Genomic DNA, 23,989 nt, shown 5'->3' on the forward strand with positions numbered 1-23,989 from the left:
CATGCGCGTGGCGGTTTAACCAGCATCGTGGTTTGTACCGACGCATTTTACTCTTCTGCTTAGACTTCTTAATGCGTAATAATCAGTCGAGTTCCTTCTATAAACAGGATTTCAAAATCATTTCGAACAATACTAATAATTCATGAATACGAATACTAAGTCAGATATAATTCTACGACAAAACGATTACACAAAATTTAGCAACCCCTTTGCTAGCGTATTAACACTGAATGAACTCACGTACAACTAATCGAGTGAATCCTAACGTATATTCAACAAAGCTACATTGACATTAACATAAAAAGGTCTCGAGATGTTGTTCTCGCTTTTTAACGAGCTCTTGAACAGTAACAGACCTCAAGTTAATCACATTTTAGTCATAGGCACTTAGATTCTTGCAAAATATTTAAATTCAGTTAAAAGTCTGAAGAAGTCTATACTTAGAATTTATTTGCAATGTACAGTTTTTCCACCTCAGATATTTAACTTAATCTTAGTGGTCTCGTTAAGAAGTCAATCCCTCCTTACAAATACAAGATGAGTCGTCGAATCGGCAGTCAACCATTGTTCTGGTCTTGGCAGAAGCAAGGAAAGGACATGGCATTGCGGAAGGGGGAGTAGATGGACGTATGGGTGGTTCTGACTGAAGATCGGAGCGAAGGGTCACAGACGAGTTCATTCAGTGTCGCTGATAGTTTCCCTCTCGCTCTCTTTCCCTGTTCTCCTTTCTCTCAGATGGTCTCGCTCGATGATTCTCCCTTCCCAACAAATTCTCCCTCTTCCTCCGGCTGAATCGGGGGAGTTCGTCGTCGACGATCAGCCAGCTTGCCGTCTACCTCAGCGCTAGACGAGTGTACACGTGCGCCGTCACGGCGACGGGACGCGTTTCTAAGGCAGCTTGACGTGGTCTGGTTTCGCGACGACGTTTTCGATCGACAGAACCAGTCGTCGAAGAACGAATTGCCGCTTGCCTACGCGGAGTTTCCGCGATTCCTCAGTTCGCTTTCTGTATTACCCTAGTCCCTTCTGAAGAAGAACAAAGAGTAAAACGAGACTGACAGTTCCAACCCGACTATACGAGGCAAAACGTCGTGTGAACGAATCGGTGGATCGACGGATAGACGACTCAGGAACCACTCGTCCTAATTGAAGGTAAACGAGAAGTCCCGTGACGAATCCGAACAGCGTACCGCGCGAACTGTCGACCAGGGTCCATCTAGATCCACAAGGGTTGTTCTAACTTCCCCTGGTGGCATGCTCCTCCCCACTTCTTCGATTTGCCAGGACGTCAGCTGGAACTTGCGTGTTGCGTTCTGGGTGTGCAGCGTGCCGCTGCAGCTTCTAGTCCATTGTCGCGATCCGGGTGACGACTGGATCACGGTGAGGGAGAAAGGGAGAAAAGCCTATGGTGAAAACCATCGAGGACGGTGCCTCGATTAAATCGTGTCGTCGAGCCTTGAGCGTCTGCGTCGCGCGATAGAACCTGTTCGTCGTTGGCAGAATTCATCCGTTCCATTGAATCCTTCGTCGCGAGTGTCTCGCTAACTGTTCAACTCTGTTTCGAGCCGCCACGGTCCGTGCGCGCGAATAAACGTGCGATCCCAGACACGTCGATCGGTCTATGTAGCGAGTACGTTGCGGATGAATCTCGCGTATCACGACGATCGTTTACGTTTCGAGATTATCAGGCTTACCTGAGCAGCACGCACTCCTAAGACCGTAGAAACCGGTGTGACAATTGCTCAGAGCGATCGAGAGGGTTTGCTTTGGTGTAACGTCACGATTCATGAGTGTGTTTCCTTTGTTTCTGAGACGGAGCAATAAGGAAGAAAGATCAACGCTGTCAGGATCTGAGGAGAGCTTGGTGAGTGAACATGGGCTAACATTGTCAATAGTTATACATGCAAATTAGAGTTTTACGTGCTGGATGATAGTTGCTGGCGAGTGTCTTTTCCTTTTGGAGTTCCAGTGGATTTCTAAATGATTCATTTCAAGACGAAAGCATTGTCCTCGCGAGAACATCGCGTATCAACGACTCACGCTAGTAGCTCGTCTTCTTGGTTCCTCTCTGTCTAGCATTTGTTGTAACTTATGTAAGCAGCCAGTGTCCCTGGCATAATACGGAGTTTCGAACGATCGCACGTGGATTCTCGTTCCTCGTGCTCGTTTTTCTTCCCGATTTCTCTGTCTGTTTTTTGTCTGTACTGCAACGCAAAATGTCGATTTCATCTTCTGACGCAAGACTGAGCGAATCTCGATGGGGTACGCACGTGCTGCGTCGACAGCTGGTCTCGGCGACAGCGATGATAGTCCAGTCGACTGATCACCCAATTAAACGTCAAGGATGACTTAACCAGTAGACGATTTGCGCAGATACCAAACACGTTCAAGGTGTCGTGGTTTGCGTTCAATGACAGCAGGACAATCGCACGATTTTTTAGTCGGCTATTTTCGAGATTGTGTATTAAATTTTGTATCGTACTAACATTCTTATGATTAATCTCTACGTCATTTATATCTTCCGCTCAAAATACTGTAAACTTTGCTCAATCGTTCATCTACTTTACTTTGATATTAATTGTCAGTATCACCAGGTCAACGACAGTTTCGTTTCCATTCGGTGGTGAGTCTTTCCAACTCTAATTCTTAGTTTTACCATTCCTAATTCTCAGTTACTATTTATTCGTAAACCTTTTCTTCTCAGTTATTTAAGTTCTATGATTCTGCGTCGCCGAAAATAAAAGTCTCGACGATCTATTTTCGGCATTAAGCTTTGTGCGATACCCATCCACGCAGAGGTAATAACAGCACCGTTTACTCAATTAATGCAGCCGTCGAGCGGCTCGTTGACCCCACCGCAATTCTTGGACTTGGTTCGCCCTTCGACCAAATTGATTCGTCAACAAGGACCATTTTCTGGCCGAGTGAGACGCGTCGTTGCTCCAACTTGCGTTTTTACATCGCAACTTTTTGCCTGTTTTTCGTTCACTTCTTTCTCGGCAGTTCGTTCTGCAATGCGTCAGTCTCTGTCTGCACGCAATACGACGCCACGACAAATCATGTTGTTAGCGTTTCCCGTTCACCGTTCAGCCTTATTTGAGCTCATTTGTAGTTTGTCATTTAACACTCGTAAATCTGACTTTGTCGCAACTTTTTTTCTACAATTTATTCGAGATTTAATTTGAAAACAACTTAGAAGTTTTACAGTAGACCCTCGATTAACCGAACTTCGAATATTTAAAATTGTTATTTAAAGTTCCAAATATTTCGTGCAATAATAATAAGAGTATAGTTTTAAAGAAGATAGATTAAGACATGTATAATGATGTAGAAGTTTGCTGATGAAAATAATCCTAGCTATCAGAATAATGTTTCAGGTTTAAATCGCGTGGCATTTCGGATAATCAAGATTCTATTGTAGTTCTAAATAATTAATTGCATGTTCCTAAATTGACTTATTTCCTTTATCCAAAAGGAGTTCCTAAATTGTAGGATCACCAACACGTTGCAAATAAATCATTCATTCCATGGACTTTCTAGTCAACTGCTGGTTACTTATAGTTGGTCGTGTCTGTCGGTCCTGGAGGAGGATATAAGCATTACTGTGTTATGTTGGGTTGTGCAGAAAGTTCATACAAATTTTTAAGCAAAATAAGGAGCCTTATATTTTAAAATGTATTTGTTTTTATTCAGTAAGTTATACACCACTTTTTTCTACAACCTTTTATCATCTGTGAGGTAATTTGAAAATTCCATTTTCCCCTAAAATGTCAGATTTCTTAGTAATATATTAAAATATAAGGGTTCTTATTTTACTTCAAAATTGGCACGAACATTCTAGATAACTCAATAAATAAAATATCCACCAACAATAACGTTTAAACAATGACAACGTAAAAGTTATTCCAATGCAGGTGTTTGCAGTTCTCACAACTACGTTGCACTCTCTTTTGGGATTTTTAATTCAACGATTTGTCAACACGTTGTAGTGTACTTTTTCTTTAGTTTAAATAGCGAGACGACAATATTAGTGACACTGTTCGACGTAGCAAATAAATCACTCGTTTTTGTCATGCACTTCTGTGGGAATTGAGTCCAATGCCTTTACGTATTAACTCGCATTCTGTTGCTCGTCGAGCTTCGACCTAGTTGCAAAGTTTCATTCAAGTTTGTGCGTAACGTCTCGAGTCTTCTCATAAATGAAGCGGAAGTAGAATTGATGCGTGTTACTTTAGAAACTACACCCTTGTTCATAACTTTCGGAGAACTGGGGTGGTAGATACATTTTTCGCGCCAAATTAAAGGAAATAACAGGAAGTTGGACAAGTTTTGTTTAAACAAATAGTAGAAAAGTTTTGCAGAAATAATAACAGAAATGGAAATAGATGAGCTTCGAGCTGAAAAGTGTGCAACATGTTTTATGGAATACGTTGCTGATGGTGATTTGCTACATAATACGAAATAAAACAGTAATCAATGAATGATACTACGTTTTTGGTTTTACAATCTGTTTAACGCATTCAATGTACGGAGTGTTCCAAAACGGACGATACAAGCTGAAAGAGAGTGATTTTACACAAAAAAATTAAACGAAAATCATGCTTCTTATCCAAAAAAAATTGACTTTGAATTTTAAATGAGTAGTAAGTGTCCTCCTTACTCCATATAACCCTCAAGCACCCAAAACGGTACTACCGTATGCTTGTATCCCATCATAATTTAAACTCATTTTCTCGAAAATGTAGCACAGTATCAAAAAAATGAATTCTATAGTTTCGTCTTATTTTTCTGTGTAAGTGTAGAATCATCTTTTTTCCGTTTGTACTACCAGTTCTGGGACACCCTTTATATTGTTTAATTATTTTAATTTATAATTTAATTTATAACTTCACTATTTTAACCTTTTAGTACCAAGATCTATGAGTATTAGGATGTAATGCTAAAGTAGTTGGTCAGCATTAAAAGGGTTAAATTATTGAGGCGAAGACCTGAAAGACTCGTTGCTTATTAATTTCATGTGGCTTCAAAACCACTAAAGCAAGTGTTTAACTTTACAGTTTGATAATGTAACACAATTATTTAAATTTTAATAAAGAAAGAAAACAAGTAGAGTTGCAGAAATTATTTATCAAAAAGCCATCTACTGTATGTTTCGAAATTTCAATTTAAATATATGGAAGAATACGAATACAACTGCAAAATAATGAAAGAATGAGCAAGTCATGTTATCCAATGATAAGCGATAGTTTTTCTACAACTATTCCAAGATGTATAATGTAATGAATGGATTTGAAATTCTTTTAAAAACTGCCGTTCATTGAAACAATTTCCAGAGGAAATAATCATTTATTTTATGAGTCAATGCATTGAATAGATTGCAAAAATATATTAGATCCAATGCTCGTTTCTAGGTCACCCTGTGCTCTTAACGATCGCGCGATAAGTTCAAGTGGCAGCTCCGCTTTTCTCGAATTGTTAATCGTTTTCAATCGCATAATGATTCAACGTAGCGCCGACGCACTTTACAACGTCGCATAATACCGCGTTTAAAATCAATAAGACCTGACTCGGAAATCGATGACAACTTTCAAACAATTGGTACAGAAACAATTGTTGCTATCGATTGTTGTTATCGATTTTTAAATTTTCCAGGTTCGAGTTATTGCTTCTGCGCAGGGAAGAAAAAATTTCTTGAAAACTTTTGGACACGTAAAGTCTAGTTTATATACGAAGGCTATTTTAAATTGTATCCTATCATCCACAAATTGTCGAATGACTCTTTTTGCTCAACATTTCCGCGTATAGACTTTTCTCGGGTGCATTTGAAAGATTTGAGATCATTTTGGGCAGAAAAATCTAACCTTGAAAATATAAGTCTAATGCAATACTAAATTTAAGGTAGAAGTAGATTAAAACGTTTGAAGGCAGACAGAATACTTTTTGGTAGAAGAGAGAAATAATAAGCTAGGTAAAGACACATGAGAAGCAAAATAAAAAACGTATGATAAAGTAATAGTTTTCCTACAAAAATTTAAATATTTTCGAAAATTAAACCGTAATAGATTTCTTATTATTCTTTCAACTTACTTAAGTAGTATAAGATTATTTAAAATTCATAATAGGTACCAATCTTGAAAACACCTAAAGAAATGTATGTAATACGTGTAATATGTGACCTTAATTATAATTTAAACTAGAAACACCAAGTGTACGAAAGATTCCCATTATTTTCGTCCACCCCTCGACCGCTAAACGATCGATCTCACGAGTATAAAGCCACGTTGATTGATAGAATTCTTTATCGTACGAATGGATTCATTCATAGCCAGTTTGAAGAGAGTAATATTCGTGAATATATCACGAATTGGATTGTTCGATTTTTATATTACAACTGTCACAGGACTCGATGATTATTTTAGTCAGACATGTAGATACTGTCACCTGACATCGGTTATCGACGCGTCCAACTGAAATACGGTTTTATGGTATCTACGAAGATACGATAACGTCCCTGGAGTCACACGACTCTCTGACCTTTCGATCTCTGATTTATCTTTAACAATAATTATTAAAATACTGGTTTGGAGGTATTTGATTTAGGGTACAAACTGTTAGGTAATTTGACTTGCAACGAGTCTCTTGGGTTCAAGTTTGACACAGAAACCTAAATGAAACATCAGTAAACCTAATACGCTTGTTTGTTCAAATAGAACATGGTTAATTACGCTTCTGCTCGATATTCGACCTATTATGTAGTACCGCTCATAATTATTCTAGAAGCGAGTGAAAACACAACTTGTTATTCACAGAAGCGTTATATAGGTTTGACAAAGTCTAGTTTCAATGTTTATGACCATTCTCTTTGCACTATAATCATTGTATAAGGTAACAGATATTTGCGACAAAATCAATCTTAATTACAATTCTAAGTAAATAGTAAACCTTCACTGTAAATAATATATCCCTCATTTTATATTTGTATGACATGGAGGCTACCCTGGAATAACCATTTCATCTTTCATAACCTATGAGAATAAGGTCTGAATATTATTGTTCAGATGATCATGAATGGCACGATATATTTAGCTACTGTGACGAATCGTTGCGGGAATATGTGACTTTCAGGTCCGATATAAATAAATGTCGGCAAATTCTGATCAAACTGGTGCAACCCAGTCCGAAGGAAGATTCAAATACTCTGCAATAGCATGCAATTCGAGAAATAAGTAGAGTTGCTGAGCAGGTTGTACATACTTACAGAAGCTAAACGACCCGTTCACGCGTTCGTTCAGGGTTAAGGTGATATCGAGATCGAAGCTGAAGTTGCGAAGGTTCGATACTAAATATAGAGAAGGCGCATACGGGGTCAAATCAATAGGCATTCTGCGTGTATATGTATATGCACGGTGCCTGAACGTCTGAACGATGCACGGAAGGCCTAAACCTAAAATATCTACGCCAACGCAAAAGATCTCGTCTGCACACGCTGTCATAATTATTAGCACTTTTCTACCAACGTTTGTTGATTAAGTGCACCCAAGATAGTATTAAGGTGGAATTTCCTGCACGCGGCCGACGCTGCGTCCAGTGCATACAATGCCCTTCAATGTACGTGTAATCACACGCATACTAAAAGAATGTTCTATGCGTTGGACGCAGACGTAGCCCACAGCGTTAGACGCGTGTAGAAAATCCCGCCTTTAGACTACTTCCAATGCAATCGCAGTGTCCGCGCCTTGGTCGCGTGCACTGTTGTTCCTGAGTAACCCTTTGCGGTCAGGTATGTTAAACATTCTTGACACCTAATACTAAGATAGTCGAAAGGGAAGTTGAAAGTTGTAAATGATGAAATAAATCAGTAATTGTTACTTTTTTACTTTCTGGGAACTATTTCTATAATATTTGTATGAAACTGTAATAAATATAACGTCTCTACTTGGTATAATTTTAGAATTCGTTACTAGTAGGAATAAGTTTTTAGAGAATAGGGTTTTCCTAAAATCGACTCATACATTAATAATTTAACTCTGTCTCATCATATATGAAAGTAAAATAAAATGAGAAAATAATTTTAAAAATAAGGAATTTAGAATACTTATATATGCATGTATTTGATTAAATAAGATCTTTAAATCAAGTCTAATTATCATTAAATAAGATATAACTATTTCATCAATAGATTGCAGATGTTTATACACTGTCAGTGCCTTAGTCACATGCACTGTTGTTCCTGAGTAATTACTCTTTGCGACTATTAGTATAAATCTAAATGAGTATAACAAGATAGATTACACGTGATTTGCAAAAATACATAAAATATCTACAGTAAAAAAATAATCTTCATTTATATGTAACATAAAATGTTACAATAATCTATGCATCAATATACACAAGAATCTTGTATAATTATAATAATTTTACTAAAATAATCTCAGCAATCAAATTCTGACAATCGTGCAACCTCACTAAAGTGTCGCAGAGGGTTAGCAAGAATATAACAGGCACAAGCGAATACCAAAACCCACCTTACTCTAGAAAACGCGTTATACAATTCCCCCCGTAATTGCTCACACGATACAACTCGTAACCAGCATGTCCTCACGTGAGCGCGTGCCCTACCTTTGGAAGCACAATTTTTTTCCAACGATCCACGATTCCCGCAATGATTCAGTCGTTTCTGGAATTTCGTCAAGGGCATCGCGTGCATGCATTGACTCACCGTGCTTCATGTCCCGACGATTTCGGTTCGGTTGCAGCATCGTAGGACGGGCCGATAAATTGATCCCAGGCCTGATCTTCGGATGTGGTGGACGTGCTGTTCGGCCTGTGGAACGACAGCAGTAGCACCAACGACGGAGGCAGCTTCGAACAGCGACCTGGCACGAGGAAGGGCGTGTTGGATGAGCAGGGGAGATTGTCGGTGATGGACAATGAGCAGCCGCATCAGGAACTGGTCAAGTGCGTGGTCGTGGGCGACACAGCAGTTGGAAAGACCAGGCTGATCTGCGCGAGGGCTTGCAACAAGCACGTATCGCTCTCGCAACTGTTGACGACCCACGTGCCCACCGTCTGGGCCATCGACCAGTACAGAATCTACAAGGACGTAAGTCTCCTGTGTCCTTGACCGCCATCGAGGTCACTGAAAAATTAAGGAAACGTTTCAGTGCTAACTTCGATTAAAAGGATTGTTCTCTTGAATTCCTAATTATTGACGCTCAGAGTTTAGACACTACATGATATCTGTAGTTGTAATGCAAAATGACACACACTACCATGCATAAGTATTTGGACACTTTCACATTATTGCAATGTGTAACATACACCAAGTAAAATTTTGTAGCATAGTTTTGACTATAAACCTCACCTCAGACAATTATATTAGGTTTACAAATATCGGTGAGAATAACGTCTGACATCAGTTAGTATGAATAAAAAAATGTAGATATTTAATGCATTTCCAATAATGTCAAAGTTCCAATAATGTTTTTGTTTTCGAGATATTGACGTTTAAAGTTTTCAGCTTTAGTATTGTCTTATAAACTCGTGTCTTCTTGAATCCTTTTCATTAAGCCAAAAACGTCTTTTAATGCCCTTTCTTGTTTCTGCAAATATAAATTCTATATTCTAGACTTTCGTTAAGGCCATAACTCAGATTTGTTAGAAATGTGACATAGAACGTTTTGCCTTACAGCGACAGATATATGGGCACAGATTCTGTCAAATTTCGTGTTTATAAAATTTATATTCTGAAAACACGGTTTCGATATAAAACGATACTAAAATTGAATAATACGGTTTCCATATATTGTAGCACGTCTTGATAAACTTGGACAACCCTCATATAATACGATTTTGATACAACATGAAACGAATGAACCGTGTTATAGAAGGGTTGACTGTATAACATTATACGAGAGAATTAAATGAAGCGTTCGGGGCAATGAGGGCATAACCCACATTTTAACAAAACTCGAGAGATCTACATAGCAATATATTCCCAGATGATCGTAAACCGCCTAACAAAAGCTATTAAAAAATAATGAAAATTAGTGACGCTACGCTTAAAAATCCGTGTTGCCCATATTTACGTTAATTTGATATACAGATAAACAATAAGTTGGCTGTACACAGAAACTGTTTGAAAATGCATCATATAGCATGAATTCGATAAATTTTTACCTGATTTCAAGATTTAATAAAAATCTTTGAAATTATTTTTTTTAATATAAGTTCAATGTAGCGTATATAATTGTTGCCTTGAACGCTTCAAGTTTTATACGATAGATAAAACATCTGTTGAAAACTTTTAGTAAAAAATTCAGAATAATTACGTAAAGAGAACAATTCTTCATAAAGATAAAAATGAGAATTAAATAGTGTGGAGTCGGTGAACTATAGCATACAGTTAAGGCATAGGTACATAGTACTTTGCAAATTTTATTTTTTTTCTTCCTTTGCCACCATTATAAAAAAAAAAAAAAAAAAAAAAAAAACGTAAAATATATTAAATAGATAAATCATAGCAAGATTTGTTATGTCCCCAGCTATCTTTGATTACTCTAAATGCTTGAATAAATGATTTGCTAGGTCTTAGAGCGATCCTGGGAAGTAGTCGACAACGTGAACGTGTCCTTACGACTCTGGGATACGTTTGGCGATCACGAGAAGGATCGACGATTCGCTTACGGCAGGTAACTTCTGGCGAGATTGAAAGCTGAGGCGGTCGATTTTGAAACATTGAACTTTGTCTGGACAGATCAGACGTGGTGCTACTATGTTTCTCTATCACCAACCCCGTTTCCTTGCGGAACTGCAAGGCGATGTGGTACCCGGAGATACGAAGATTCTGCCCGCAAACTCCGGTCTTGTTAGTGGGTTGCAAAAACGACTTGCGGTATATGTACCGAGACGAGACTTATCTGAGTTACTTTCGCGATCGCAGCCCATTCGTAAGGTAAGTTTTTATTGTCCATGGTTTCTTCCTCCTGCAGACTTACGAACTGTGAAATGCTGCGGAATTAGATTCTTTCATCGCATGTAGAACAGTTTCGAGTGCATCGATGCCTCAACGATGACCCCTTTGGCAAAGTGTGTCAAAGTATTGATTCCAGCAGTCTCAGCAGGCCTTCCTGATCGGCCACTACTTCTGCCACTCTTATCTAATGAAACGGCTAAAGAGTCTCTGACTTTTTTATTCTGAGATCAGCATCAGTACAAAATACGATTCTTAAGTTGTTCGAATTTACGTAATACTGAGTTCCATTTAGGTGGTAAGACTAAAACAGAATTGAGCAAACCTTGACATACGGTTGCAGGCTCCCAGGGGATTTTTAAAGTTCATCGTGACTTTTAGACACTTTTCTGCCAGTATTTCGGCTATTCTTGTCTTTAACGATAGATTTCACCGATGTTATGTCCTTTAGATACGTGTTGCCATTTGTAATTCTGATTTCCAGGGCAACCAGAAAAAGTGATCTGGTGATGCCTGATCAAGCTCGTGCTGTCGCGCGAGAACTTGGCGTCTGCTACTACGAGACCAGCGTTTTCACTTATTATGGCGTCAACGAAGTTTTCGAGAACTCGATACGCGCCGCTTTGATAGCGAGGCGGCAACAGCGATTCTGGATGACGAATCTTAAAAGGGTGCAGAGGCCCCTGCTTCAGGTATAAGACAACCCTATCCCGTTTTCAACTTCTTATCGATCTTGCATCTGCTTGCTATGTAGGGTCTAAATACGTAGGTTTGTAAGGTCATTTTCAGATAGCGAAATAACTATTTGGAACTTCTATTCAGAATTATAACTTGGATTTAGTATTTAATTTATTGTTGCATTTTAGTTTCATTTCTTGAATAATTGGCAGAAGATAATTGAAGCACAGTAGTTGTTATGTATTTAAGAGTATCAGTTCAAGTGTTCATTTTGAAATTATAGTAATATCTCAAAGTTGCATGTCAATTGAACCAGTGAGTTGAAGAACAGTACGAATTCAAAGTTAATCATTTTCAAATAATCTCTTGCATAATAATTAGACCCCGAAAAAATGTTTCACCATAAACAATTCAGGGAGTATTCCAATCTCGAAACATCATCGATTGGTCTTACAGGCACCCTTCTGTCCACCGAAACCTGTCCCTCCAGAAGTATGCTTAGCGGGAAGCACGTACGAGGAAAACATGAAAACGTTGTGGACAAAGCCAGTTCATACAGACGTGACTCTGATAGCTGGAAACTGCTCGTTTTCAGCGCATCGGTGTTTGCTGGCTGCAGCATCTCCGGCGTTCCATCGACTCTTTACAATGGAACTGGTTCAGGAGCAGACGCCGAGAAGTTCCAGCGAATCTAGCATGGTAATTTTAATACTCCATTGTTTTTACCATCTTCGTTTCCCTCTTATAAAGCAGTACTCATTCTTTTCCAATGAAGGTGAGCACGTTCGGTGAAGCGACAGTTGGTGATTTTAATGACGACACCGAGTGCCTGATTCGTATTGATCAATCAAAACCCGCCAAGTGAGTTTATCCGGCAAATCTGTTAAGCGTTAAGCAACTTAAACCACAATCAAATCCTATGGTCGCGGTCGGATGTATTTTACAGGGTTTGGGAACAACTGAAGCGGCGTTCGAGCTTTCAAGTACTGCCCACAATGGATAATCAGCGAAAATCGGCCGGAGCCACAAGAGAACTCAATCATCCTGCCTTCCAGAATATTCGTGTATGTCAGGTAAGTGTCTTGTCGATGGAATAGGTTTAAATTTCGTCGAAGAACTTCATTAATTTTGACATAGGTCTAGATGATTTTTCTTTTCTCTTCATAACAAACTGCATATTAACACGTTTCCTGTTGTAGCGAAATTTTTGATTATAATAATATAATAGTAATAATAGGAGACTAAGAAGTGCTTAATTAATATTAGAAAATATTATCTACAAAAAAGCTTAACTAATGCTTAGTTTTTGTTTTCCTTTCATACCGTAAGACCTAAACCATTCTTGGTAAAACTGGTCTCGTTTTATGTGTATTTTAATTGACGACTCTGAATAATTAAATTTGAAAAACTGAGAGCTGTAATGAGTTTCTATATCAGAGCTGGGGTATATTTGAAACAGATTAGTAGAGATAATGAGACGTTTGTTTAAAAGTAGGAATAAAGCGATTTATACCTATTATTTCCAGATTGTCGTAATATTTGCAATTTAATTTCTCATACTCTGTATTCCCTATTCGTATAGATTGTAGACTATTATGGTTTGAAACTTTCTTTTATAAAAGGAAATAAAAACTACAGAATATATTTGCTCTTATGATAAAAGTTTATGATAAAAGATTATGTGTATACGATCTACCCAATAGAGAATGTGTTAATTTTAAATAAATCTTACAAATGTTCTAATCCCCTTTGAAGCACATTTTTAAAACTAAGAGTTCACTTTCGACTTAAGTGATATTAAAGCGCATTCTCATCAAATTTTAATTGCAGACTGAAAACACAAACGGAGTGCAACAGCCAACAACTATAGTGACGTTATCGAAGCTGATTACGCCGCAAGCGATGCAACAGTGTTTGCAGTTCATTTATACGGGCAGCTTGGATAAACGGTATCACGACCTACAAGTACGTTGCATTGGTTGAATTTTCTATGGAGTTTGTTACATCGGAGACGACTGCCCTCGTGCGTCGTTCCATAAAAAGCGATGCTTTACAGTCCAACTTTGAGTGAGATTCGACATACCTACTGATACATTTATTTATGAATAAATTGATAAATTTCAAACAAAATAATCGGGTCCAGACTATTAAAATTGAGAAAAGAAAATTGGACTGCAAAGGATTAGACTAGTACTGCCTCAGTTCGCGTGATCGTAGTCTGTGTATTGTGTGTGTTTACTCGCGAGTATGGTTGCGGTACGAGCTAACTATTGGAGGGGTAAAACTAATCTTTTTAGGAAATTAGATCAGTTGGACTAACAGTTGCAAGGAATCTAGGAAATTCAGAGAGTTATTCAGCATTTAAAGCTATTTGAAACTGATTGTAAAATTTGAATTATTAACGAAAAGAAAGATTTGCTAGTTTGAAGGACACATGAAGTTTTAGACTCTAATATGTATCTTTTTTACCGTCTTTTTATTATTAGGAAAATATAAGAGGTAAATGCTAGTTTCTTCTTGAAATAAATATAATTTGCTTAAGTGATTGAGTTTAAATACGGTGTTACTAGTACGATATACGGCAATTAACGCGGCTCTATTCTTTCAGACAGCTCCTATCGGGCTTCTACTGGTTAGTACAATGTGAAATACGTTTGCTGACATGAGCACACATACACACGCACGCACACTGTAGTAACGTATTATAGTTTGTGTGAAGGGTATCGATTCATCAGATTACTGATTTCTAAAATATCAATCCGCTAGGTCATTACCATAGTCATTGTCATTTTAGCATGTTATATAGCTCTTATATTCTTCTTAAATTATTTAGCCATGTAATCAAGACAAATAACGACAAACATTTAGTTTATGTAGATACAATTTAGAGAAGCGATGAAACATTTGAAATGTCGATTACTTTGACAAATTAACCAAAAATTGCTAATAGAAGGTAGATACCTAGATTAAACTTCAGTGTTCTTAAAAACGCATGGAGTTCGTCAAATAAAGTTTTATCTAGTAAAAGCGAAAAATGTTCGCGATAATCATGGATGCATGGAAACACTTCCAATTGTGTTCATCTGAGAATTAGAGTCTTCGATCTCGAAAAATATTCTCATATCGATCATTTCACGTTCGACAATTATTGTAAAAGAGACAGCAATTAATTTGAATTCTATTTCACTCGTAGGAAATCAGGCAAGCGGCAGAGTTTTTGGAGCTCCCGCAGCTACTGATGGTACTAGGAGGCATACAATCGAGAGAACAATTCAATAACGATCTCAATAATCGGTACAAGCAAGTAGTGAGGCAACGATTGGAGGATATTTGTTTAGAGCAAGGTAGGACCCTAATAAAATTAAAATTAAAATTAACTATTTTAGGACCATATACATTATGAGCTAATAATTTTTAGTATATCGATCGCAATTTATAATGATTCAGAAAGATGGTTTTGACGTTAAGTTACTGTCTTTTATACCACAACATACTTCCACAATGTACATTTGATAAACTTGTAAAAAAGACCGTAACTTAGCGCCGAAACCATCTTTCTGAATCAGTCATAAATATTATGAGCTAGTAACTTGAGTGTTCATGTATATATACCAATTAGTATATCCATTGATTAGTTTAAACTGATTTACTTACATTTGAAAGCATATGATATATTATAAATAATAATATGTTTCCAATAAAAAGCTTATAATATTGTCTTATAAAAATAAAATCTGCAAAAAGATTAGGTAAACGATTATACTAGAAGATTGTTGGACAAAAGTCTCTAATTGCAAGATTAAACGGATGGAACATATATGTTCCTTAATCCTGAAAAAGTTAATACAAGAACAATTTTTGCTGACTCTACATGCAATCACTTTAGGGCTGTTCGCTGACGTGGTATTCAATCTGGACGACGGAAGCGTGCCAGCCCACAAGGCGATTCTTACTGCTCGATGCGACGTAATGAAGGCCATGTTCTCTGGGGATTTCCGCGAAAGTAGTGCAAAAGTGGTAGGTACTTAACATATCGACGTGCGTTAAGAAAAGAAGCACGTCTTACTTGTCTTACGACAAAGAACAGTTTCTTCTTCGATGTGATTCAAAATATCATGTTCCGTTTTCTGATGTAAGGAAAAGCACATTTATATGATTTCCAAGAAAGCATATCATGTGCCATCAAATCTTCAAATATGATCTTTTTCGTGGCGAAATGATGATATAGATTACTTTTCGTGGCAAACTAGAAACATGTTACTGTTCATAAAAAGAGATGAAATGTATTCTTTTTCGTAAATAGTCAAAATAGTCTACTTTTCGTAAGACAAATAAGACGTTCTACTTTTCTTAACACACATCCATGTCCTTCTATCCATTCTACAGAATGAGTGGTATGTTAATCCCTATTTCAAGAATATTATCTGCATTTCTAAAAATATACAAAATAGCACCCCATTTTTCTCTAATCTGCAGCGAACTGTTTGCCATTAGTTCCTTCTAAAGTCACAATTGAGTGTAATTTCAACACGCGATGGAACGATGAGCTACAATTTATAAAAAAGTTCAGAGTATTTTCTTGTATATTTTAGAAATATGTACCAAATTTTTTAAATATAAAGTTACTTTCTATCTAGTCTGCATCTTCTGACAATTAAATTCAAATAATATTCGATCAACAGATAGTGTTTCCTGGCGTACGCGAATACACGTTCCACAAATTGCTCTGTTACCTCTATACCGACGAAGTGCCAGCGATTTCCTCCGCCAGATGCTTAAATTTACTAGAACTGGCGAATCGTCTCTGTTTGCAACGACTGGTGAACCTAGTCGAGAGTAGGGTAATCGAGGACCTTGAAAGACTGTCCCAAAACGAGGGAAACGAAGCTGTAGAAAACTGCCTGAGGTTACTGGAACCTTGCAAGGTCAGTTCTCACTTCAATAATGACAAAAACGAATTCTTACTTCGATAAAGCACTTCAATCATTCATTATCAATTCACGTATTTCAGTTACACAATGCCGATCAACTCGCGGACTGGTGCATGAACCACTTGTGCGTGAATTATAATAAACTTTGTAAGGTGTCTCCTCGAAGCGTTCGTCTGCTTCATCCGGAGAATCAGGAGTATCTGAACGAGCATCGATGGCCTCCAGTATGGTAAGTTAATGCTAAAGCATTAGATATACCCATATAGCACGAAGATGTCTTTGAAGCTTTAAGTTAAAATGTCTTAAAAACATCCAGTAAAGTCTCAAAAATATTCAAAAGACGTCTTTGAGTCTTCCAAAGTCACAAATCAGTATGTCTTTAGGACATCTTAAAAAGCTTTCATAAAACGTCTTAAAGTCGCCTATATCATATCTTATAAAACGTTTAAACAGAAAATAGTCGCCTTTAAGACATCCAAATTATATCGTAAGACGTTCAGGCATTAAATGGACATAAAATAGTCGTCTTCAAGATGACACGTGCTATCTGAATACTTGCTAAAGTTTTTGGAAAAAAGCTGAAACACCACCTGTTCCACAGGTACTTGAAGGACTACGATTATTATCAAAAATGTTTGGCGGAACGGGACCGCGAGAACAAACCCACACTAAAGAGGAACCGCAACCAGTCTGGTTGCTTGTGTTTCTCTAGCTCCAGTAAAACGAGGAGAGAGAGTTCTGTGAACGGTGGCACGACGTCCTCATCGTCGAACGACGCACAAGCTGAACGACCCCTGTTTGACGCATCGATAGAATCGGGCGAACAGATTGTATGACAAGAGCCTAGCGGCTTAAGCCGCTCCGTCAGATTCGTTCTGATCCTACCCGTACTCATGGTCTTCATATGCACCATTTTTACTATTTTGATACTGCTACAGATTTATACGTAAGAGAGCGACGAACGCCGATGAGACGACCTATGCACACTGATAAGTATCTTCCGCGAGGACTCATGTACGCCCGAAGTACAAGCCTCGTGTTCTTTATCAATCTTGGTCGTACGCGATCAAATCGAATATCTCGCGTCTGGTATAAGTTTCTTCGTCCTTTGCCGAAAGCAAGGAAGAAATATTGAATTAGTTCGAGCGTAGGTCTTTTTCTAAGAATAAGCGAACTGTTACGAGAAATTGGTGTATTTTTTGTACGTGAAATCCCTCCAGAAGGGGTTAGAACGAACCTTTCAGATTCTGTGCCGTCGTTAAATGAATTCGATCAGAAACGTGCATGTTGTACTTTTCGAAGGGATTTGTGAACTGGCGTCCATCGTTTCTAAACAAAAATAAGCTGGTGCCTTTTGTTGACGACGCGTCTTTGCAACTAAAACGATTCTAAGGACACTCGCTACCGATCTGAGCGACTTTCAGTAGTTGTCGACGTTACCAATTCCCTCTGCCTACCGAAGAGATTTATTTATATATACATAACGATGTGCCGGAGTTGGGGGAACTATGAAAACTCAGTTTCAAAAATTCCCATGAAACGATACTAAATCGCCGTACTTTTATCAATGCGTGTTAGACTGAAGGAAACGAGCAATAGCTTTAGTCTATAGTAGCGTGTAAAGAAACTACGTGTAACGTAAGGGTGTAAGACGTCGTACATGTACTACGCGAGTTGTAACTAAGATTTAATTGGCTCGGGTTTTTACATCGTTCGCACATTATCTAAGAGACCCTGCTTTAACGTTTCAGTTTCCCTTTCACAAACGAGGTTACTGTTCCTTCGAGCGTTAAGAGACTTCACCGTAATTTATACCATTTTTCTAATGATCCACACTAAAGCGAAGTTACTATCGAGTAACTGCCGAGGGTGAATACGAACAGCAGTTCCATTCACTTTTTTTGAGAGAAATGCGAGAGGAAGTTGTCCAATAATAATTGCAACATATCGATCACGGTAATGGGTTACTGCTATAATTATTAATAATGACTACGATAGGGATAGTTATTACGTAGGGGATGAGAGAGCATAAGAGAGAATCAATTATGTTTTTAACAAGTATATTACACGTATATCTAACGTTCATAGAAAATAGAGCGGAGCTGTATCAGGAAAGCGAACCCTTGTCTAAGTCATCACATATTTTCCTGACGATTTGTACTTTGTAAGTGCACAAATTCTCGAGCGCCTGAGGAAGCGTAACCTCGCTTTGCAAGGGCTGGTTGGGACGACCTGTATCGTCGACCCATGTTAATGGTCGGTAATAATGTTTTAACAATTTGATACTCGTTACTTCATCCTTCGCCGCGAATCATCGTCATGAAAATGTGTGCCTGAACGTAAATGAGAGAATGAAAGATGACAACGAGGCACAGAAAAAGTATAGGATAGATATATCATTTTGTGGAAGTTTATTAAAAGAATCGTTTGTATCTACCATCGATATTACTAAAATTGGCAAATGCAAAATTCAGTTTGTGCTATTGTACTGATAATAGAAAAAATTTCAAAACAATTGAAAATAAGATAGAAAGACAAATACATATTCAAAATTATTTAATAATAGGGCTATAAGTAAAAAATATGCTGAAAATTAATTTTCTTGTTCGTCTTTTTCTGGTCGTACATAGTTTGAATTTGTACCGCTAATGGCGCTGGCAATCTCATTGTATACTAAGTCGGTAACTCAAAGAGTTCCTCGAACCTCCGAATTATAAATATTCCTATTTTACATGTATTTAAATGCATGCACAAATATAAATCCATGTCTCAAATATACGCGAAATACAGATCTCTAATATCAGTGTATACGCATATTGAAACATAACTCTGATAGATATAATTCATAGATTTTTAATTCCTTATTCCACAAACGTCTTTGTTTTATAATTGTATACGTGCAAAATCATAATGTCTAACGAATTACATAAGAAAAATTGATTTCGAATGATTTTGTATCCTATACTTTATTCATGAGTGGGAGAAAAAAAATCAAACATTTAGAACAGTTCGAATAAATCCATAAAAGAGGAATAAATGTGTACAGGCGTACGATACGCTACTGCCTAATGTATGCAAAATTTTGTAACGAAAATGACGCATATGTAGAATACTGTTTATTCCGGCAAGGATGAGAATAACGTCCCACTTGAACGCCACGTCAATTTCGATGTCAATGTTAAATCCTTCGTCGCTCGTAAATGTATATTTTATACTGACATTGGTAATCATAGGATTAAGGGTACAGTCGTTACATACGAAAAGAGATGTAGAACTATAGAGAATCGAAAACATTAACGTTTCGCACGCATTTTAGTCGCCAGTTGCCAATTGCCAATTGTAAAAGAGATTCAGTTAAATTTCAGTAAGAGGCATTTGCGGGCGACAGAATTTTCGTTTTCACATTTCTCGCTATGCAAAATTACGCGTATCAACTATTTTACATTGAAAAATAGAAGTATCACTCACCGAAAGATTCTGCAAAAATAAGACTTCCCTGCTTTTTTGAATATTTAGACACATTTTACGTTTCGAATCCGATACCAGCATACCACAGCACAGCTCTTCCGTGCTCGCAAAGCCGCCAATCCTGAAACGAGAATTATTGTTGCGATTGCGACATCTGTTTCGAATTATACAAACTAATCGAATAACAACCCATTGTCGGGATTATTGAAAATAAGCAATTCAATCGTATCAAACATAAATATGAGATAAAAATTATAAACTTGTTAGAACATTTCGTACAACAACATGCTCTATTGGTAAATAAACAATATTTAAATATTCAAGCAAAAAGAAATGTTCATCGTATGTTACAAATTGCTTCAAAGTATTTAAATGATTAACTTATTGAAATCGAGCCATGCCGGAAAAGAATATGTTATAAAAATGAATTTTTAAAATCTGAAATGGAATTATTGTACATGAACATAATTTACGTCTTAAACTTTTATCCATTTCACGTATTTCATCGTTCTATTACTTTAATTATACTCACAATTAATAACAAATTGTTTCCATACTCCATGTTTGCAAATATTTTCAAATTTACATACTCATTCATTGGTTGTTGATACGCGTTGCGAATTAAAGAACATGAAACACTATCAAATGCTAATAACGTCAAATTTTCTAATTATCTATAAAAACTACATTCAAAGATATCTTGAGAATCACATGGAACGAAATCGCAAGAGAAAAGAAAAACGATTACTTAACAAGTTTTGACTGACAATCCAAACTGATCTTCGGATATCTTTAACACCATTAATCGTGACACTGGCGACATCTATGTCGTATTTAATTTTACCCGCTTAAAATATAAGCAAAGCTGTATATACGTACGTATGCATGTCGCTTCAAGAAATATGATTTTTATCTTAAGCAAAATTTTAATAATCTATTTTCAAATGCACAGGCGATAAATAAATCTAATTTGTAATTAGTTGTTCTGTTTTCTTGATACTGACATTCCCACCCTTTAATGCTGAAAATATCAGCGATCTTAAAAGATTTATGAAGTGTACCTCATATATATAAGGGGATAAATTCAAATGATAAACTTTTAAAATTGTATATTTTATTCAATTATATCTTATTTAAAGTCTGTTGGAGAAAATAATGGTATCAAAAATGTAGTATTCTGGAAATCCATTGAATTTTTTTTAAACACATTCTTTACTGTGTTGTTCATATATGAGCAACAGTGATCTTTCACCATTCAGTTAAAATGGTCTAGTAGAGAATGTTTTAATATGTGTCTTGCAGAAGTTATCTGATACAATACTTATTTAATGATGAATCCATCTGATCTATTTACACAATGACCAAAAGTACAAGTAATTGAATATATGGCTATAATGGTGTCAATAAAGTCGCCATTGATGATTTTATTTCTTCATAAAGGTCTTTATAATCTTCGTGCTCCTTGATGAGTACCATAAGACTACCTCTTTTTACTCCCATTGCAGTACCAATATCTTGCCTCGAAGGTGTGTAGCAATAAGGAATGTTTTTGTCTTCACATACGATTGGTAAATGACACATAATTTCTATAGGAAAAACATCACCAGCGAAAACAACCAACCTAACAAAAACACATTATTTATTACTTATTTATTAGTTAGCAAATGTCATAGAATTTACTTTCACTTTAAAATAAAAATACAATTTACCCGTGTTCACCTTTACGAAGATGCTTCTGAACATCCTTCAATCCATTTCGAAGGTATGTTTTGTGTTTCGAAGCTGAAAAGGTTATGTTATAAATTGTATATCTGATACACGTTTTACTTTAAAAATCTATCACATTCAAAAAAATGTTACGAGAGATGTTTAGTTAAAGAAACTAATTACCTTTTTTTATACACTTATAAATCTTTTTTGTTAATTTCTTTGGAGCCATAGGTTTAGCTATAGCATTCACGTATTTTAACTTTTCTTCATAACTAATTTCTGTTGTATCTGTGCCTTCACCTTCTTTTATACTATCGTCTATTTCCATTTTAACTGGTGTTTGTTCCATTTTGCACGATATTAGTTATTATTTTCAGTTAAAATTTTAATTCACCTCGTCCACGTGCTTCCAAATTCCATTTACAGGTTCGACGCGATTCAACGCTGAGAGACACTAACCTAATCTGAATACAGGAGCGTACTCTGTCAACAAAACAGATAGTGGTCATTTAATTTCGGAATGAAAATAATAAGTATATTTAGCTTATGTGATGTCAAACTGTAAAGTGATCTTAAATAATGTTGTTGCTTGTGCTGTCATAACGAAGAAATGCTCTTCAATTTTTGTGATCCTCGTTTAAGACCAGAAATTCAGTGCAGTACTGTCAGTACAGAAGGCTATGAAGTCACAAACTTAATAAGTGATTCTGATAAAGGTTTTTTAGCATATGCTTGCATTAAACCTCCTGTTAATATTGACCTTACATTCCTTTGTAATGTGAGCATTAGCCATATCTTGATTTGGCCTTATGTTGGCTCACAAAAGTCATCAGGTTTTCAACTGTATGCTAAAACAAGTAATGATACTAGTGTTCCTTATGCTTTATTAGCTACTGGATTTTTAGATTCCTCAAACACTGGTTTACTATTTTACCCATTAAACGTTGATCATGAAGAGATTTTTACACCGCCAAATTTTTTAAAACGATATATAAAATCTTCTTTCAAATATTTAACGACTTATATAAGTAATCTAAGGATCTGTATATGTAAAACAGAGAATTCAGTACCTGCATTAGGTAGAATTGAAGTTTGGGGAACCGTATCACCACGCTGTGGAAAAGATACAGTGGCCAGTATTTGTACTTTATGGTCTAAACATCATGATTTCATATCTGAGACTTCAGAAAAATCTGAATCCAACCATTCGTTTATTACTGTTAAAAATAACAGGTTAATATGAAACTAATTCTTGTACCATATGCATATGCATCATAATGTAAATGATACAACATCAATTCATTATATGAACGATTGTTTTAGGGAGAAGGAATTGAAATCAAACTTAGACATTCCAGAATCTTTCTTAGATGCAATTACATGGGAAATTATGACACAGCCTATTTTACTGCCTAGTGGAAAAATAATTGATCAAAGTACATTACAAAAACATGAGGAAACTGAAGCATTATGGGGAAGAAGCTTAACAGATCCTTTCACCGGCATGCCATTTAGTGTAGATCGTAAACCAGTTATAGCTAGCGCATTAAAAGTGAGAATAGATAAATTTCTACTGGAAAATAGTAATGCTGAGGAAATCAAGAAATTACCAAGAGTTTTGGGACATGCAGCATCTTCAAGTACAGAAAATAAAAAAATATCAGAACTTCCTAAATATGTATTAAAAAACAATTGGATTAATGAAAGTTTAAGTGATGTTAAGACAAAATTACATTGTTCTACAACAAATGCTCAAGAGAATAAAAAATTCTGCCATAAATTGCCAGTTGCTGTAATGTGTCATAAACGAAGTACTCAAGCTTTAATTAAATCAGTAAAAAGGAAAAAGACTAACTTCCATATACAGCCACAAAAAGAAAGTGAAAGTGAAGTAAAAAATGATAATTTTACTGATGTAAATTTAAGTGTTGACAGTAGTGAAACATTTGATAATAATACAGTAATACCTAATTTAAAGCGCTTTGACAGCATTCCAAAACAAAATGATATGAGTGAAATATTAAATAGTTGTTCCTGTTGTTCTGATGGAATTTTTTACCAACTTCCATGTAAACATGTATTATGTAGGAAAGTTTTAACATCTATTCAGAATAATCAATGTACATTATGCAACATATCTTACAAAAATAATGAAATTGAACGTATTCATCAATAAATTAAATTAACTAAAGGAAAGGAGAAAATAATAGGAGTTGCTTGAATTAACTAA

At 36.4% G+C, this 23,989-nt stretch overlaps 3 protein-coding genes across 7 annotated transcripts; 2 read left to right on the forward strand and 1 right to left on the reverse strand.

Annotated features, from left to right (window-relative positions):
- The first annotated feature begins 866 nt into the window (after positions 1 to 866).
- Rhobtb (Rho-related BTB domain containing) lies at positions 867 to 21,025 on the forward strand. 4 transcript variants are annotated; one of them, XM_076384339.1, is made up of 15 exons: positions 867 to 1,864; positions 8,757 to 9,103; positions 10,588 to 10,691; positions 10,757 to 10,954; positions 11,457 to 11,664; positions 12,107 to 12,349; positions 12,426 to 12,511; positions 12,597 to 12,723; positions 13,481 to 13,615; positions 14,259 to 14,282; positions 14,844 to 14,994; positions 15,537 to 15,667; positions 16,333 to 16,575; positions 16,662 to 16,810; positions 17,183 to 21,025. In XM_076384339.1, the coding sequence occupies exons 2-15, from the start codon at positions 8,924 to 8,926 to the stop codon at positions 17,415 to 17,417; spliced, it is 2,214 nt and encodes a 737-aa protein (XP_076240454.1). In that variant the 5' UTR covers positions 867 to 1,864; positions 8,757 to 8,923; the 3' UTR covers positions 17,418 to 21,025. The 4 variants fall into 4 exon arrangements, with proteins under 4 accessions (XP_076240454.1, XP_076240456.1, XP_076240458.1 ...); XM_076384341.1 differs by having other exon boundaries at positions 867 to 1,152; XM_076384342.1 differs by lacking the exon at positions 867 to 1,864 and adding an exon at positions 7,656 to 7,780.
- Positions 21,026 to 21,143: 118 nt separating this feature from the next.
- On the reverse strand, positions 21,144 to 22,187 carry Nhp2 (NHP2 ribonucleoprotein). The gene is made up of 3 exons (XM_076384434.1): positions 21,940 to 22,187; positions 21,759 to 21,831; positions 21,144 to 21,670 (listed from the first exon to the last, which is right to left on the reverse strand). The coding sequence occupies exons 1-3, from the start codon at positions 22,106 to 22,108 to the stop codon at positions 21,439 to 21,441; spliced, it is 474 nt and encodes a 157-aa protein (XP_076240549.1). The 5' UTR covers positions 22,109 to 22,187; the 3' UTR covers positions 21,144 to 21,438.
- Positions 22,188 to 22,298: 111 nt separating this feature from the next.
- LOC143183182 (RING finger protein 37) lies at positions 22,299 to 23,981 on the forward strand. Of its 2 annotated transcripts, XM_076384654.1 has the most exons (3): positions 22,434 to 22,602; positions 22,665 to 22,992; positions 23,083 to 23,981. In XM_076384654.1, the coding sequence occupies exons 1-3, from the start codon at positions 22,569 to 22,571 to the stop codon at positions 23,933 to 23,935; spliced, it is 1,215 nt and encodes a 404-aa protein (XP_076240769.1). In that variant the 5' UTR covers positions 22,434 to 22,568; the 3' UTR covers positions 23,936 to 23,981. The 2 variants fall into 2 exon arrangements, with proteins under 2 accessions (XP_076240768.1, XP_076240769.1); XM_076384653.1 differs by having other exon boundaries at positions 22,299 to 22,992.
- The last annotated feature ends 8 nt before the right edge of the window (positions 23,982 to 23,989 follow it).

This window comes from Calliopsis andreniformis, chromosome 9 (genome assembly GCF_051401765.1).
Source record: "Calliopsis andreniformis isolate RMS-2024a chromosome 9, iyCalAndr_principal, whole genome shotgun sequence".
NCBI classification, from domain to species: Eukaryota; Metazoa; Arthropoda; class Insecta; order Hymenoptera; family Andrenidae; genus Calliopsis; species Calliopsis andreniformis.

Excerpts from the sequence above, each read along its gene's own strand:
- LOC143183182 (XM_076384653.1), top strand. The coding sequence starts at position 22,370 with ATGCTCTTCAATTTTTGTGATCCTCGTTTAAGACCAGAAATTCAGTGC. Across the intron at positions 22,993-23,082 it reads ATTACTGTTAAAAATAACAG|GGAGAAGGAATTGAAATCAA; the intron begins GTTAATATGAAA and ends CGATTGTTTTAG.
- Nhp2 (XM_076384434.1), bottom strand. The coding sequence starts at position 22,108 with ATGGAACAAACACCAGTTAAAATGGAAATAGACGATAGTATAAAAGAA. Across the intron at positions 21,832-21,939 it reads TTATAAGTGTATAAAAAAAG|CTTCGAAACACAAAACATAC; the intron begins GTAATTAGTTTC and ends TAACCTTTTCAG. Across the intron at positions 21,671-21,758 it reads CTTCGTAAAGGTGAACACGG|GTTGGTTGTTTTCGCTGGTG; the intron begins GTAAATTGTATT and ends TGTTTTTGTTAG.
- Rhobtb (XM_076384339.1), top strand. The coding sequence starts at position 8,924 with ATGGACAATGAGCAGCCGCATCAGGAACTGGTCAAGTGCGTGGTCGTG. Across the intron at positions 9,104-10,587 it reads AGTACAGAATCTACAAGGAC|GTCTTAGAGCGATCCTGGGA; the intron begins GTAAGTCTCCTG and ends ATGATTTGCTAG. Across the intron at positions 12,512-12,596 it reads GATCAATCAAAACCCGCCAA|GGTTTGGGAACAACTGAAGC; the intron begins GTGAGTTTATCC and ends TGTATTTTACAG.